The sequence below is a fragment of the Cetorhinus maximus genome, chromosome 2, assembly GCF_964194155.1.
Source record: "Cetorhinus maximus chromosome 2, sCetMax3.hap1.1, whole genome shotgun sequence".
NCBI lineage: Eukaryota > Metazoa > Chordata > Chondrichthyes > Lamniformes > Cetorhinidae > Cetorhinus > Cetorhinus maximus.
Window position 1 is genome coordinate 22,883,974 of NC_135880.1, and position 17,234 is coordinate 22,901,207.

General features: G+C 42.7%; 1 protein-coding gene across 1 annotated transcript in view; it reads right to left on the reverse strand.

Annotated features, from left to right (window-relative positions):
- Window positions 1-3,118: 3,118 nt before the first annotated feature.
- The window catches only part of LOC144692700 (N(4)-(beta-N-acetylglucosaminyl)-L-asparaginase-like), a 31,252-nt gene continuing 17,136 nt past the window's right edge, over window positions 3,119-17,234 (reverse strand). The window contains exons 7-9 of the mRNA XM_078561792.1: window positions 15,012-15,119; window positions 10,142-10,275; window positions 3,119-4,709 (exon numbers count right to left, since the gene is read on the reverse strand). Coding sequence (XP_078417918.1) covers window positions 4,615-4,709; window positions 10,142-10,275; window positions 15,012-15,119 — 337 coding nt within the window. The 3' untranslated portion in view covers window positions 3,119-4,614. The remainder of the gene's footprint in view (window positions 4,710-10,141; window positions 10,276-15,011; window positions 15,120-17,234) is intronic.

Genomic DNA, 17,234 nt, shown 5'->3' on the forward strand with positions numbered 1-17,234 from the left:
CTACAGGGGCTAGGAACCCTGCGATGAGTACCTCACCCCCTGACTCCCCAAAGCCTGTCCACCATCTAGAAGACACAAGTCAGGAGTGTGATGGAATACTCCCCACTTGCCTGGATGAGTTCAGCTCCTACAATACTCAAGAAGCTTGACACTGTCCAGGACAAAACAGCCCGCTTGATTGGCACCACATGTTTCCCCCTATAGGAGAGTCTAGGACCAGAGGGCATAATCTCAGAGCAAGGGGTCACTCATGAGGTGAGGAGGAATTTCTTCTTTCAGAGGGTAGTGAATCTGTGGAATTCTCTACTTCAGGGGGCTGCAGAGGCCGGGTCATTAAATATATTTAGGGCTGAGATAGATAGATTTTTAATCAGTAAGTGAATCAAGGGTTGTGGGGAAAAGGCAGGGTAGTGGAGTTGAGGATTAACAGATCAGCCATGATCTCACTGAATAGCAGAGCAGACTCGATGGGCCGAACGGCCTACTTCTGCTCCTACAGGCAGGATTTTCCTGTCGGCGAGTGGGTGGGGGGGGGGGGGCGGCGGCAAGGCCCGCACGCAGACACATAAAATGACACGCGGTAATTTCGGGCGGAACTCCCGATGTCACCGCGCTCCATTTAAATTTTCAGGAAAGCGGGGGCGCAGCGAAATCAGCTGTGTGCCTGCTGACCTGTCAATGGCCAATTGAGGCCATTGACAGAGTTATTAAACTAATTAATGGACCTGCCTGTCCAACCTTAAGGTTGGTGGACAGGCCAGGAGCCCTGGCGGGAATTAGAAAAAGAATAAAACCTCATCCACGGGCGGGATGAGGTTTCATGTAGGTTTTAAAATAATTTTAATAAAGTGTTTCTAAAAATTATGGTCACGTCCCAACTCATGTGACAGTGTCACATGAGGGGAGATGTTAGGGAAATTTTATTTTTCTATTTTTAGCTTTTTTGCATTTAGAGCCGATCTTCCTGAGGCTGCACTTAGGAGTGCGCTCTTTCGTGCGCATGCGTGAAAGAACGCCCTCTCGATTTTGGGATTCCCCTCGCCCACACAAGGAGCGCATAGCGCTTGTGTGTGGACGTCACACTGGGCGGGCCTTAATTGGCCCACCCACGTAAAATGGCGCCGCGCCTCCAATTTCCGACAGAGGGAAAATCCTGCCCTATGTCTTATGGTCTTATCCACATTCACCCCTCCACCACCGACGCACAGTAGCAGCAGTGTGCACCATCTGCGAGATGCACTGCAGGAACTCACCAAGGCTCCTTAAACAGCCCCTCTCAAACCCACGACCACTACCATTTAGAAGGACAAGGGCAGCAGATAGATGGGAACACCATCACCTGGAAGTTCCCCTCCAAGTCACTCGCCATCCTGACTTGAAAATATATCGCCATTCCTTCACTATCACTGGGTCAAAGTCCTGGAACTCTATCCTTAACAGCACTGTGGGTGTACCTACACCACATGGCTGCAGCAGTTCAAGGAAGCAGCTCACCACCACCTTCTCCAGGGTAACTCAGGATGGTGGTAATAAATGCTGGCCTAACCAGCGAAGCCCACATCCCGAAAATGAATTAAAGAAATAAGACAAGTATTTAACACCTGAAAAGCAGGCCTTTTGAATTTCCTGACCTTGGTTCCTGAATGGCAGGTGGGTCGATTTTGCATTGCTCCTGCCAGTCAGACTGCCGGGTTCCAATTTCGTTACAACATTACCCAACATTTACTTGGCAGGAACTAAATCAGTTGTGTCCGGGGGTTGGGGGGGGAGAGAGAGAGAGCGAGAGAAGGAGCAGGAGAGAGAAAGAGAGAGAGAGAGAGCTCTTTATCTGGATATAGAAGAGTGTACTACTCTATTCTAAAATGTTTAGAATGCATAGGAGTAATTTTCAAAAGGGATATTTGAAGGGGAAAAAAGGGCTATGGGGAAAAATGGAACTCATTGATTGCTTACAAAGCTGGCACAGGTTTGATGGACTGAATGGCCTCCTTCTGAGGCATATATTCGAGAATGTTATGATTATTAGTATTCTTTATTCTAATCTTCATAAAATCATCATTTAGAACGGAAAAGAATTCTATTCCCTGTGCTAACATTAATTTGGTCATGGGATGTTTGTCAACCATAAGGAGGAGAGGAACTCTTGATTCGGGCTAATAGGAAAATATGAATGTAATTTGAATATAAATCTTAATGCCATTTGAAAGAAAACTGTATGCAGCAACTTCCCAACTCTTTACTGTTTGGATCCATCTGCTAATTACAATGTGTATTTTGGACATCTCGAGTGGACCTTAAAACCATGACTCACTGTTACTTATCTTTGTTACTTTGGTATCATGACTCAAAGTCTTCCCCTGACTTGAGTGCTTGATGCTGCTTGTGGTGAAGTTTAATCAGTTTCTCTGCTCTTTCAGCTCTAAAAGAACTGAAGCTAGAAGGCCAACAAGAGATCACTTAAATCGCAGGACACAGGAAACCACGCGGATTTCCAAAAGAAGAAAATGTTAATGATGAATTATGTGGGTTTTTTGCATCCACATTGCCGCCCCTGCCCCATTTATAAAGTCTCCGATTACATGCGGGGTGGGGGAGCTTCAAAGAATGGGAATGATTGCAGCAAAAATGAGCAGTTACAGAGGAAAGCAAAATGAGACTGGCAATGTCCTGCTGAGCAATGCCCCAATTTCAAAATGTTCTCTTTTTTCTCCATAGCCTCACGATCCTATCTTTGTAACCTCCTCCAACCCCACAATCCTCTGAGATTTCTGCACTCCTCTAATTCTTAACTCTTGTGTATCTTCAATATTAATTACTTCAGCATTCAACTGCTTAGGTCTAAGCTCTGGACATGCCTCCTTGAAACTCTCTGCCTCGATACCCCTCTTCTCCTTTGAAACACTCATTGAAACCCATCTCTTTGACCAAGCTTTGGTCATCTGCCCTTATATTTCCTTATGTGGCTATGTGCCAAATTTTGTTCAATAAAGCCCCTATGAAGCACCTTGGGACATTTTGACTATGTTAAAGTTGCTATATAAATGCAAGTTATTGTGTTTGACTTGTAGTAATGTTCATAAAAACAAAATTATTTTCCACAAAAAAATGTAAAATAGTCTCAAGAATGAAACTCTTTAATATTAGTTACTGTATATACAAAGACTTCAGTTTTTTTTTAAATAAATCATTTTAACTCCATCTTTTTCTGCTGATTGGTAATCATTTTAATTTTGGAGTTGATATAGAAGATCAGCTGTAATCTTACTGAATGGCAGAACAACGAGTCCTGTTCCTATTGCTTAAGTTACGAGGGTTGGGGTTACACTGACTTGGTAAAAATAACAGAGTTCTTCAGATGTGGTAAATGGAGAACTGCTTAATTGCAGCTTAACAATTGGCAGGCTAGGAGCTGCCAGACCTGCTGAGTTTTTCCAGGTAATTCTGTTTTTGTTTAGGAGTTAAGTAGAACTAATAGTAACAGTTCCAAGCGCAGGGTAATAGCTGCAGCTGCAATACAAACAGTTTAGCTTAAAAACAAAACTGTCTCATACAATGATAAAACACAAAAAAGTTTGTAGGGTTATGCAGTGACTATTCATCTCCTCCCTGTATCTGTAAAATGCAAAGTGCAAATGAAAGCCACAGTTTGGGTGCACTTCTTCACCAAGTTCCCCCTGTACTGGTTTGTGAACATATCCAGAGTCCTACTCACAGACAGCTGATTTTTAATGCTAGAGTGAGTGTAATGGAGTATCTTTCTTTTTCAATGTTAACAATTTTAAAATGGTCCCTTCAGTTCCAGACACTTGAGAGATGTAGCATTTCATGTGTGATTGTGTCCCCAGCACAACTCACAGCAGCGCCAGGTTCTTTAATCAGGGGACAGACTCGTGCCTCAGCTTAGTGCACTCAGGAAGCAGAGGCCGGCCTGGCCATTTGGAGCTATACTATCACCAACACATTAATGCAGGTCCGAAACTGTGGCTTTTCCTACATTAACAACATTACGTTTCTACAAACTGCCCCAAGAGGCTGCGGCTGCTGGGTCAATTGAAACTTTCAAAACTAGAGATCAATAGATCGTCAGGTACAGAATCAAGGGCGATGGATCAACAGCAAGTGAATGAAGTTATCTGATCAAATGGCATAACAGGCTTGAGGGGCTGAAAGACGTACTCCTGCTCTCATGTATTTTCAAACATACCCACGAATGGCTGCTACTTGTATAATTTTAGGGTTCTCCAATTACATACTGGCTTTCCTTGAGGTTCAAAAATAACTTACTAAAGATCAAAAGGTGGGTAAATGGAGTTGTGGCACAGATCAATCATGATATTAACAGTGTCAGAAGCCTGGGGACCTGTCGGACCCACTGTTTCTATGTGGACCCACAAAATAAAACACGCTACACCTCGGAGACTTCAGAAACTTAATATGCATTCACTAATTTGGAAAATCAATATGGTTCGCGTTCCATAGCACATTGTTGATCATGTTCCATACTACATTTAGCAGATTGCAGCTGAATTTGAGCGTTGACATTTAGGTCCACAATTGAGTGTCAACAATCACAAGCCCTTTAAAAGTCTTTGAAAGCGACGCATCTCAGCAGCTTTAAATGCAGTCCACAAGCTGTTCAGAGGCCTTCACTGGATTGTAAACCATAAAATGAAACTGGTCAAGTCCTGGAGATTTACTGCACGCAGCACCTAAAAGAAAAGGACAAGTTCAGGAAAACCCAGTCATGGGGAATGTAACTCTTCAAAAATAGGCTCATCATCTTGAACCACGTGGTACTTATTCTAAAACATTTCTAATTCTTGCAGCGATACATATTTGCAAGTGAATTACAGCGAATGAACTTCAGCTTTATGTCACAGAAAAAAAATGCGAAACTTTTCTTCAAAAAGGGTAACAGTGAATTTCCAATTGCAGAAGTGAATATACCAGAGCAAAATTCTCCCCCAATTTAAACCATTTTAAGAGTGTTCTTGTCTTCCTTTAGATGAGTAACTACATATTCAAAAGTTGCAGGCTGTATATGAAGATGAAAAGCTACCATGCCTTAATAATCAACAGTACTAATTATAATGCAACCTCCATGACTAATGTGAATACACTATAAAGCTTATAGGGTTAGCGTACTTTGTGGAATTGCTTTGACAATCTGCAAGTTTTAGGCTTCATCCTTTATGTAGTTCAACTTCTTGTACGAAATTATTAATTTCATTTACCCAATAAGCCCTTTCCTCATCCCACCCTGGGAAAGCAGAATTAGTTAAGAAATTGCATTGCTAAGAAGATATAAAGAACTGTAAAAAGCAGCTGCTTCTGATTTCTTTGCCAGGCCTATTAAACAGTCAACCGTGATGACCTGATCTTTGACCCGCTTTAGCTGTCTGTCCGAAATCAGGGTGCCTGTTCCAACGGCTATCCAATGAAGCCGAATGGAAACAGCACACGTAAACATTGAATGATAACGTGAGAAGGCTCTGTTCTCATATCCTTCACTGTCAAATATAGATTCGTTAAGAATGGTCAATTGAACTAAGAACAGGAAAGGTTTCTCAGCATGTGAGTGATGGTAACAACAACAACTTCCATTTATGTAACACCTTTAGCTTAATAAAAAGTTCCAAGGGTATTTCCCTGGAGTGTTAAAATTCAACATTAGCCACGCAAGGAGATGCTGTGATCCAAAACAAAGTCAGGAGTGTGATGGAATACTCCCCACTTGCCTGAATGAATGCGGCCCCAACAACACAAGAAGCTCAACACCATCCAGGACAAAGCAGTCCACTTGATTGGCACCCTTTCATAAACATTCACTCCCTCCACCATCGATGCATGTTGGCAGCAGTGTGTACCATCTACAAGATGCACTGCAGGAATTCACCAAGCCTCTTTAGAAAGCACCTTCCAAATTCAGGAGTACTACCATCTAGAAGGACAAGGGCAGCAGAGAGATGGGAACACCATCACCTGGAAGTTCCCATCTGAGCCACTCACTATTTTGACTTGGAAATAGATCATCGTTCCTTCAATGTCACTGGGTCAAAACCCTGGAACTTCCTAACAGCACTGTGGGTGTACCTACACCACATGGACTGCAGCGGTTCAAGAAGGCAGCTCACCACCACCTTCACAAGGGCAATTAGGGATTGGCAATAAATGCTGCTATAGCCAGCGACACCCACACCCCATGATGAATAAAAAAAACAAAACAAGAATTGTAGTTTACAGCAAAGAAAACTAAGCACAATTAAGATATAACTGGACTGAAAAACTTCCTTTTTTCTATACATGGAACGAATGTTGTATTGCTGCTGCAGGGATGGTAGGGGGATTTTTTGTTTTGAAGGTATTGCTTCCAAAGGCATTGTTCAGCAAAGCTGTATTTTCAAGCAAATAATTTTGGGTGATCCTAGATTTTAAGTATTGTCCCATGTAATAATAATTAACATCTCCCAGGCAAAGACGATTAAGAACATTTCCAGTATTTTCTGTTTTTACTTCAGATTTTCAGCACCCACAATATTTTGTGAGGAGATATTAAGACAGGTCACCAAAACAGTTGTCCTTCTTAACAGAGGGGTGGAGAAGCAGAGGTGTCTGGGTAGGGAATTCCAGAGTTTAGGCTCTAGGCAGCTGAATGTGCAGCTGTCAATGGCAGAGTAATTAAAATGGGAGATGCAAAGACTGGAGGGGTGTATAGATCTGGGAGTGTTGCAGGGCTGGTGGAGGTTACAGAGGTAGGAAAGGTCAGGCCACAGGAGGACTTGGAATCCAGAATAAGGATTTTAAAATTGAGGTGTTGCCGAGCTGTGAGCCAATGCAAGTTAGCAAGCACAGGGGCGAGGTGTGAACAGGACTTGGTGTGAGTTAATATGTGAGCAGCAGGCTCTGCAAACCCAGAATTATTGTCCACCCATAGTTGCTGTGATATGATGGTCTGGTCCCTCTTGAGTTGCTATAGTCCAAGGTGCCAGTGATCGCACAGCTGATGTCTGTGGATCTGTAATCCAGCCACAGTACATGGTAACCTTTCAACAGAGGGAAGAATGCAGTTGTGCAGTTACTGTCTGGAATGATTGGAAATTACCCTGAACAAATATCTTGATATCCAGTCTGAAACTCAAAGCAGTATTCAATCCAGTCAACAACTTCTTTGACTCAAACACTTGCCAATCAATCAGCACTCTGCAGAACTGGTCATAGATAAGATAGGGTGTAAAGAGACATCACTTTTGTGTGTCCCTTTCCTTGATTTACTAGTTGAGAAATCTGACAGGGGGTTCTCTACCACGGTTCACTGAAAGCTTCCCTTCACTGGTCAATACACACGTTGAGATTCTTACAGCACCATGCGCTGTAAGATTGGTCCTATCGCCAACCTCAAATAGAGCCCGAGCCATTTGCCCACCATGCAGGCTTGATGCTGAAATAAGGCGCATCAAAGACATTCTGCGGGATAATGGCTATGCTGTATATCACACACACTCAAGAACGGGCCCAAGGCCATCACTTTTGGCCCTGAAAAGTGTCCAGTCTACCTCAGGTTACCCTGGAAGGGCAAGATCTCTCAAACGTTTGAGCAACAGGAGAAGCTAGCTGTTCCACGCTGCTACTACGCAGCAGCAAAATGAGTGGTATTCGCCACTAACAGGATGCTGCCATGAAGCCAAAAAGACGTTTTGTCCATCACACAAATGGGTAATGTGGTATATGAATTTCAGTGCCAGTGTGATGCCAGGTATGTAGGCCATGCGTCCCAAAGACTGGCGGGCGGATTGTATCAAACAGCATATCCCTTCTGCTGTTCGCAATGGGCAAGTTATGGACTGTACCCAACCAGCCCATGCTTACAAAGCTCAAAACAGTGTCCAATTTTAGATGTTTCCGCAAATGGACAACATTTTCTGAATAATACTCAATGTGCTAAGAATTACGCTGACAACCTACAAATATTAATTATTTATCTAAATATTAAGCTACCTATATTAATGCACAGGGCCCTGTTCTTTGTAGGCAGAAAGAACATGTACACATATTGTGCCTGTTTCAGCTAAACAAAATAAGTGAAAGCCATTCACTGCTTTATTCCCCAGAGCAATGTCTTGACCAGAATCAGGCTACCTGGTTTAAAATTTCAAACAATGCTTGGCAGCTAACTGTCAGTCACAATCAACTGGTGCATTCTCCATGGTCCACTTGCTAACCAATCAGCACTCTCTTCTCATACAGTATAAATATGTTGTTTCCCCTGACATTGGTATTTTTCTTGCAAATTGTCCTGATAACTGCAAGGTGAAAGGCTTCAACAAAACCAATATACAATCAGGATTGTTCAGCAAGTATTGTACAACCACAGAATCACATCTAATGTTTTGAATTTTGCAAACATGGGCTAGTTGGCTATGGTCAGCACTTTGCCTACTGTGAACAGATGAAGGGACGTGCTGTTTGTTACGATCTGCCAGTCACTGGGACATATGGCCTACATGTCTGCCACCACACCAGCACTGAAAAGTCATATACCACTTTACGCATTTGCGTGATATACAGAACATTGTTTTGGCTTGACGGCAGCATCCTGTTAGTGAAGAATACCATTCATGTTGCTACTGCTTAGTAACAGCATGCAATGGCTAGCTTCATATGTGGTTCAAACATTTGAGACACCTTACCCTTATTGGCAATTTCATAAATAGGGCCCGAGGCATTTACTCACCATGCAAGCTTGAGGCCGAAATGGGGTGCATCAAAGACATCCTGCGGGATAATGCCTACCCTGATCAAATCATTGCTTGCTGTATATTGCACAAATTCATGGACTGACCTAAGGTTGCCACTTTTGGCCCTGAAAAGTACCTCGTCTACCTCAGGGAAGGGTCATAGAAATTTGAGAAACAGGTGATAATACAAATATATGGACAAGGAGCAGGAGTAGGCCACTCAGCTCCTCAAACCTGCTCTGCCACTCAAAAAGACCATGGCTCAACTCCACATTCGAACATAATTCTTTTACTCAAAATGGGGGACAGAAAGCAGGAAACTACAGGTCAGCTCAACAACTGTCATAGGGAATATGCTAGAAGCTATTAATAAGGATATTACAGGAGGGCAGTGGAAAAATTCAAGGTAATCAGGCAGAGTCAACATGGTTTTGCGATAGGGAAATCATGGTTAATCAACTTATTGGAGCTCTTTGAAGTAGTAACATGTGCTGTGGATAAAAGGGAACCGGTGGATGTACTGTACTTAGACATCCGGAAGGTATCTGACAATGTGCCACATCAAAGGTTATTGTGGAAAATAAAAGCTCATGGTGTATGGGGTAACATATTGGCATGGATAGAAGATTGGCTAGCTCATAGGAAACAGAGTAGGCATAAATGGGTCATTATCTGTTTGGCAAGATGTACTGAGTGGTGTGCCACAGGGATCAGTGCTGGGGCCTCAACCTTTTATAATTAATATAAAATGACTTGGATGAAGGGACCAAAGGTATGGTTGCTAAATTTGCTGATGCCACAAAGATAGGTAGGAAAGTAAGTTGTGAAGAGGGCATAAGGAGGCTATAAAGGAACATAGATAGGTTAAGTGAGTGGGAAGAGATCTAGCAAATGGAGTTTATTGTGGGAAAATTTTGGCAGGAAGAATAAAAAGGCATGTTATCTAAATGGTGAGAGATTGCAGAGCTCTGAGATGCAGAGGGAATTGGGTGTCCTAGTGCATGAATCATAAAAGGCTAATATGCAGGTACAGCAAGTAATTAGGAAAGCTAATAAAATGTTATCAATTATTGCGAGAGGAATTGAATATAAAAGTAAGGAGGTTATGCATCAGTTATACAGGGCATTGGCAAGACCACATCTGGAGTACTGTGTACAGTATTGGTCTCCTTGCATAAGGAAGTTAGTGGACTCTCAGAGGCATTGCCATTGAGAATGCACCAGTTCACTGACATCCACTTGACAACCAATCAGCGCTCTCTTCTCATGAAGTATAAATTGTTATTCCCTTTATATGTTGCGTTCTTACAAATTGTCCAGATGAGTGCAAGATGAAAAGCTTCGACAACATATGTCTTTTTTCACCAATACTTATCCTTTGGAGAGCTTTTGCTTTAAAGACTTACCATAACCACCAGTTCTGTTAGCACAGATGATTGCACCAAAAAACTTTGGATAATACTTTTGGATTCTTGCAATAGCCTTCCGACAAGCTGCGGCGGGTTCAAATCCCAATCTCATATATTCCACTGCTTGGTAACTATTTTGAGATAAAAAAAAACAAACCAAGATAATGTCTGCATCAAAAAAATATTCAAATAGCAAAAAAAAATGTTTACACAACCACCTTACCAAGCATTTTTATTTAATGCAATATAAGTAACTTTTATCAGTGGAGGAATTTTTAAAACCTTAACTGGTTTTAATAAAACCTACTTATAAGGAGCCATTCATTTCTGAACCACTGCAGGATATGCAGCATACAGAACAGAGGTTATACCGTCAAGAAAGATGAACAGATTAGGGCTCTTTACTCTGGAAAAGATAAAATAGAGGTAACCTTATGGAGGTCTTAATGAATATGAAAGGGTTTGACAGGGAAGACACAGAAGATATTTCAACTTGTGGGCAAGACCAGACATCGGGGCAGATCTCTCAGTTCTTCTATCCCCTTTAAGAGTGTACCCATTTAGTTTATATTGCTTCTTTGGACTCTTCCTACTAAAATGCATTACTTAACATGCGTTAAATTTCATCTACTGTGTGTCTGCTCTTTTCACCAGTCTCTCTCTGTTACAATCTTTCTCATTGAGTTATTTCCTAACTTTGAAATGATGCCTGTATACCCAAGTCCAGTTCATTAATGTATATGAAAAAGAACAGTGGTCCTAATACCAATCCCTGAGGGACACCCCTGTATCTCAGTCTGGAGGGAGGTAAACAATCATTCAGCATGACTCTCCGACCCTTAGCCAATTTTGTATCCACGCTGTCACTATCCCTTTAACTGTGGGGGATTTAATTTTACTGTCAGGGGATACTGTTGAACAGCTTTTGAACCTCCAGGTTTACAACTTTAACCTTCTCCGTTGCCTTAAAGAACTCTAATTCAAACAGGATTAGCCTTTAACGAATCGGTGCCAACATTGGCGTGCTCATACTTTCTAAACGTCAATTAATTCTTCCCTGGAATATGTCTCCAAAATTTCCCCAGCAACATTAGGCTGACTGGCCTGTTTTGGCCAGGTTTATCCCTTGCTCCTTTTTCAAAAAATACAGCTTTATATCATTCGTAATCATCTGGCACGACTCTCATATCCAAGGAAGACTGGAATATTATGGCCAAAGTCACCATAATTAACACCCTTCCTTCCCCGAGTAACCAGGATCCAGCTGGGTCAAAATCCTGGTACACCCTTCCTAACAGCACTGCGGGTGTACATTGTTATGATTGGTCCCCTAATTTGTTAACTTCCTGAACGGGACCCCAACTTTGTTATGCTCTCGGGTAAGGAGGAATGAGCTGGCTCCCCTTCTTTATTCAACCCCCTCGTTTGGTCGCAACAAGGTTAATTTGAAAGACGTCCCTTACCCTCCCCCCACCCCCCATGGATACCTTTTCCCAGTCCAAATGTATTTATGTTTTTTTTAAGAAGGGGGCAATTCAACCAGGCTTTCTTGAGTCAAAGAAAGAGTAAGTTTATTAGTTACTAAAAAACCAAGAAAAATGATGTAAACGCCACACATATACACAGATCAGAAATGAGAGGTTAAGAGTCCAAATAAAAGTTAAAAAAAGACATAAAAATCAGTCTTTGGCTTGCCCATGAGGCATAGCTGGCGAAACATTGTGGCAGTTAAGTTGGGTGATTCCGATAGAGCTAACTTTGGCAGTTTCGCAGTGGATTTGGAGGCACATGGTTCTGCAGGCTGGCTGAAGAAGCTGTCCTATTTCCTTTTTGATTGTGGCTTTGCTGAGCCTTGTGTCAAGGAAGAAAGCAAGCGCGAGAGAGGGACAGTGCGCGAGAGAGGGACAGTGCGCGAGAGAGGGACAGTGCGCGAGAGAGGGACAGTGCGCGAGAGAGGGACAGTGCGCGAGAGAGGGACAGTGCGCGAGAGAGGGACAGTGCGCGAGAGAGGGACAGTGCGCGAGAGAGGGACAGTGCGCGAGAGAGGGACAGTGCGCGAGAGAGGGACAGTGCGCGAGAGAGGGACAGTGCGCGAGAGAGGGACAGTGCGCGAGAGAGGGACACACCAGAGGGACACACCAGAGGGACACACCAGAGGGACACACCAGAGGGACACACCAGAGGGACACACCAGAGGGACACACCAGAGGGACACACCAGAGGGACACACCAGAGGGACACACCAGAGGGACACACCAGAGGGACACACCAGAGGGACACACCAGAGGGACACACCAGAGGGACACACCAGAGGGACACAGCCTTCAACTGCAGGGGTGACTAGTTGGCCTTCTTGTGCTGTCACTCTCACAGCACACTTGCACACTAGCTCACACTGCGCAGCTCTGCAGCTAGCTTTTTAACCCATTTTCTCCTGTGTATTCCTGTAAGGGAAGGAAACCATGTCTTGCGCCCAGAATCTGCTTTCTTTGATCTCCAACCATTTTACATATTCTGAGATATTAATCAACAGAAGATGGAACTTAGATTTGGTAATCAATCCTTTGTCTCTGCAACCACAGGAGATTAAAGTTCAGTCTTTTGCATCTTTCCTATCTCCCTTTCAAGTATCTCTGCTTCAAGAAGGCCATGACACCTTTTTCAGGTGTATGATTCCATGTTCTCTCAGGACAGTTCTGTCAGTATAATCCACATAGGAATTTTCCAGAAAGTAGTCCCTTTGCATTTTCAGCCATTTTTGCTCAGTGTCTTTGCTTGTATTTATTTTGAAAAACACATAATTTTCCTTAAAAAGTTCACCATGCCCACAAGTAATTTGTGGCTGTAGCCTGCATTTCATAACATACACCACAGACTGCAGCAGTTAATAGAGGGACTGTTGCATTATTGAGTGTATACTCAGTAGAACTGCCCTTGGCCTTTCAACTACATCATGCCTCTCTAGTGTTACAATAGTATTTTCGATCAATATTGCCACCCAATCGTTTTGTCCTTCCAATTATCTTTTCTGAGTGCCTAAGTGGGAGCATTTAGGGATCTAAAAGGTGATTTACCCATGGAGGCAGGGTGCATGGCTGAGATACTAAATGACTACTTTTCATCTGTCTTTACCATGGAAGGAAATGCTGCCCTAGTCCTCGTAAAAGAGGAGGGAGTTGAGACAGCTGAGAGGTTAGAAATTGTAAAAAGGAGACATGAGATAGGCTGTCTGTACTTTAAGTTGGTAAGTCACCAGGACCGGATGAGATGGATCCAATGATACTGAGGGAGATAAGCGTGGAAATTATGAAGGAACTGGCCATAATTTTCCAATCCTCCTTAGATACAAGGGTGGTGCAAGAGGACTGGAGAATTGCAAAGCATTACATCATTGTTCAAAAAAAAGTGTAAGGATAAGTCCAGCAATTATAGGCAAGTCAGGTTAACCTCAAGTGGTGGAAAAGCTTTTAGAAATATAGTTTGGAACAAAATTAACAGTCACTTTGCCAAATGTGGATTAATTAAGGCAAACCAGCACAAATTTGTTAAGAGTAAATCATTAATTACCTAACTTGCTGGAGTTTTTTGATGAGATAACAAGAGGGTAATGCTTTTGATGTGGTGCACATGGACTTCCAAAAAGCATTTGATAAAGTGCCACAAAACAGACACATGAGCAAAGTTACAGGTCATGGAATAAAAGGCTCATGGAGTAAAAGGCTCAGTAACAACATGGATACAAAATTGGCTGAGTAACAGGAAGCAAAGAGTATTGAACAGCCGCTTTCCTTACTGGAGGAGGAATTCTGGTAAGACTGACCAGAGGTGGTTGTTTGGACCCCTGCTCTTCTTGATATATATTAACGACCGAGACTTTTATGTACAGGGAACAATTTCATAATTTGCAGATCACACAAAAACTTAGATGTTTTGTGAACTGTGAGGAAGGAGGGTAGTTCATAACTTCAAAGGGGCATGGAAAGGTTGACGAATTGGGCAGAAAATTGGCAAATGAAACTGTGCAGAGAAGTGTGAAGTGATTCATTTTGCTATGCAGAATGGGGAAAGGCAATATAAAATATAGGGTACAATTCTAAAAGGGGTGAAAGAGCAGAGGGTCCTAGGGGTTTATGTGCATAAATCATTGAAGGTGGCAGAGCAGGTTGAGAAGAGTGGTTATTAAAGCATTTGGGCTTCATAAATCGGCACATAAAAAAGCTAAAAAGCAAGGAAACCCGTGTAAGATACTGGGTCGGCCTCAACTGGGGTACTGCATCCAGGTCTGGGCATGACACTTTAGGAAGAATGTGAAAGCATTAGAGAGAGTGCAGAAAAGATTCATGAGAACAGTTTCAGGGATGAAAACCTTCAGTTACGTGGATAGATTGGAGAAGTAAATGAATCTAAACTAAGGCTGTTCTCCTTGGAGAAGAAAAGGTTGAGAGGAGATTTAATTGATGTGTTCAAAATCATGAGGGGTTTGGACAGAGTAGATTGGGAGAGACCGTTCTCATTAGTGGAATGATCAAGAACCAGTGGATACCAATTTAAGGCGTCTCGCAAAAGAAGTAATGGCGACTCGAGGAGAAAACTCCTTTACACAGCGACTGCTTAGGAGCTGGAAGGCAAAGTCCGAGCGTGTGGTGGGAGCAGATTCAATCTTGGCTTTCAAAACAGACTTGGAACATTACCTGAAGAGGAAAGATTTGCAGGGCTAAGGGGAAAAAAGGTGAGGGGGTGACATCAGGTGAACTGCTTTTGCAGAGAACCAGAACAGACACGACAGGCTGAATGGCCTCCTTCTGCGCTGTAAGCACTTTATGAACTACATCCTCCAGTAAAAGCAAATTTGGAAAGAACGACGTACCTCGGGACAAACCGCATCATGATATCCCCCATTCCAGTAGCAGCTGCAGCTCCAGCCGTGCTATCAGCATAAGCACCTGCTCCAGCTATCGGTGAATCCCCCACACGGCTGAGGGAAAAAACAAATAAAATGATCATTATCATTTTGAATAAATATACATATTGCCCCTAGAAATTAGATTTTACTGTTGAAAATACTGTACAACTGATGCACCGAAGAATTCAACAGTGAGCGGGTTTCTGACACTCAACCACATGACTCACTAACTGTTGTTAGGTAGGTCTTAATGAAGTTTTCATAGTCTTAAGTAGGTTAACTATGTATTTATTAACTACAAGAACTATGTACATATATACAGTAAAGGGTTCACGCTAGGAGCTGTCTCCATGCTTGCTTCTGCACACAGCTCTGTCCAATACTAGACTGACCCCTGGGTGCAGGTCACATGTTCTCTTACATCATTGTGTGGGCAGCACTGTACTCAGTCCCATGTTAACTCTATATGCACCAAACCCTTATATTACACTAACCAGAAAGGGGGTGCCTCTGATCTGCACTGGACTAAATGACGAAGGACCAGATGGGTGCAGGGATTCATCAAGCAGTCACTGATCTCCAATAGAAATACAGTAAAACACTTACTCCAGGAGGTGGGTTTAGCTGAAACTGGGGCAGTGTTGCACTGTGAATGGGAAGTCAAATATTGGCAATTTTGGGCACCTAATATTTTGAAGCATTGTATATATTTTTTCATTTATTTTTGAATAAAGTGATGTTATATTCACATTCTCTTGCAATATATTGCCTTACCACCATCCTTGAATCTTTTGGAATGAGTTCTCTTTCATTATCCCAACATTATTGCATTAGAGTGAGGGAGGGACTGGAATTATTTTTATATACCAGGGCAATTTCTCTCACATTACACTTCATAAAAAGTTAGAAGACTTGCATGAAAGTGGCTACAACATTACAAAAACAACTTGCATTTATAAATCACCTTTGACATAGTGAAACACCCAAAGATGATTCGCAGGAGCAATTATCGAAAAAAACAAAAATTGACACCAAACCAAATAAAGGAGATGTTAGAACAGGCGACAAAATGCTTGACGAGAAAGGTGAGTTTTATAGGAGCATCTTAAACAGAGAGAGGGAGGTAGAGAGGCAGAAAGATTTAGGAAGGAAATTCCAGAGCTGAATACAGGGGGCTGAAGGCTAAGTTGCCAATGGTGCAGTGAAGGAATGGGGGCATACAAGAGAAATTTAAAAAGTTCATTAAATACAAATTAGGCGCTTTCTCTTCACTCAGCAATTCAACACCCTACCTCACCTCCACCTTTGATGCTCCAGTCCACATTAAAACAATGCCTCTCTCTCACCCCAGCCAATCCTCCTGATATGGCCTTCATCTCCACTCCTTTAAGTTCAAGGAATGCAGAATCAATAGATATGGTTTAGTTATTTACCACCAGATCTGGCTGGGCCACATAAAGCACTATTGGGTTCTGCTCTTGTCTGCCAAAACTGCTCACCATTTCAGGATCATCCTGGGATGCAAAGATAGCCTCTGACTTCTCTACAGTAAATGGTCTTCGCAAATCCCTCTCTAGTTTCCTCCAATCTCATCTCCAACAATAAGTGTCAAGAGCTTAGGGGTTTCTTTGGCACTGAGATTGAATCCATCCAATTAGCTACTTCCCTCCCATTCCCTAGACCCACCCAGAGTCCCTTGACCATATTCCCATTAAACTGGTGACCACCCAACTTCCCTTCCTGGTTTCCATGTTAGCCAACATGTCAAAATCCTGGAGCTCCCTTAACAGCATTGTGGGCGTACCTACACCATATGCACTGCAGCTCCAGAAGGCAGCTTCTCAAGGGCAATTAGGGATGGATTAGCCAGCAATACACACATCTCATGAATGAATATGAAAATATATTGTTAATGGTTCTCCTCAGATACCATCCCCACCTCCTTCAAATCTGTCGTCATTCGTCTTCTCCTCAGATAAAAACAACCCTTGGCCTTTTCCAGAACTGTTCCTGCGCCATCTCCAATCTGCCTTTCCTCTCCAAAGTTCTTGATGATGTTGTCGCCTCCCCATTACCTGCCCATCTTTTCCACAGTTGACTGTATGAATCTTGCCAATCAGGTTTCCACAGTGCCAAAGCAGCTCTTAGCAAAGCATGCCAAAGAAAACTACCCCATGTCATCCTTCT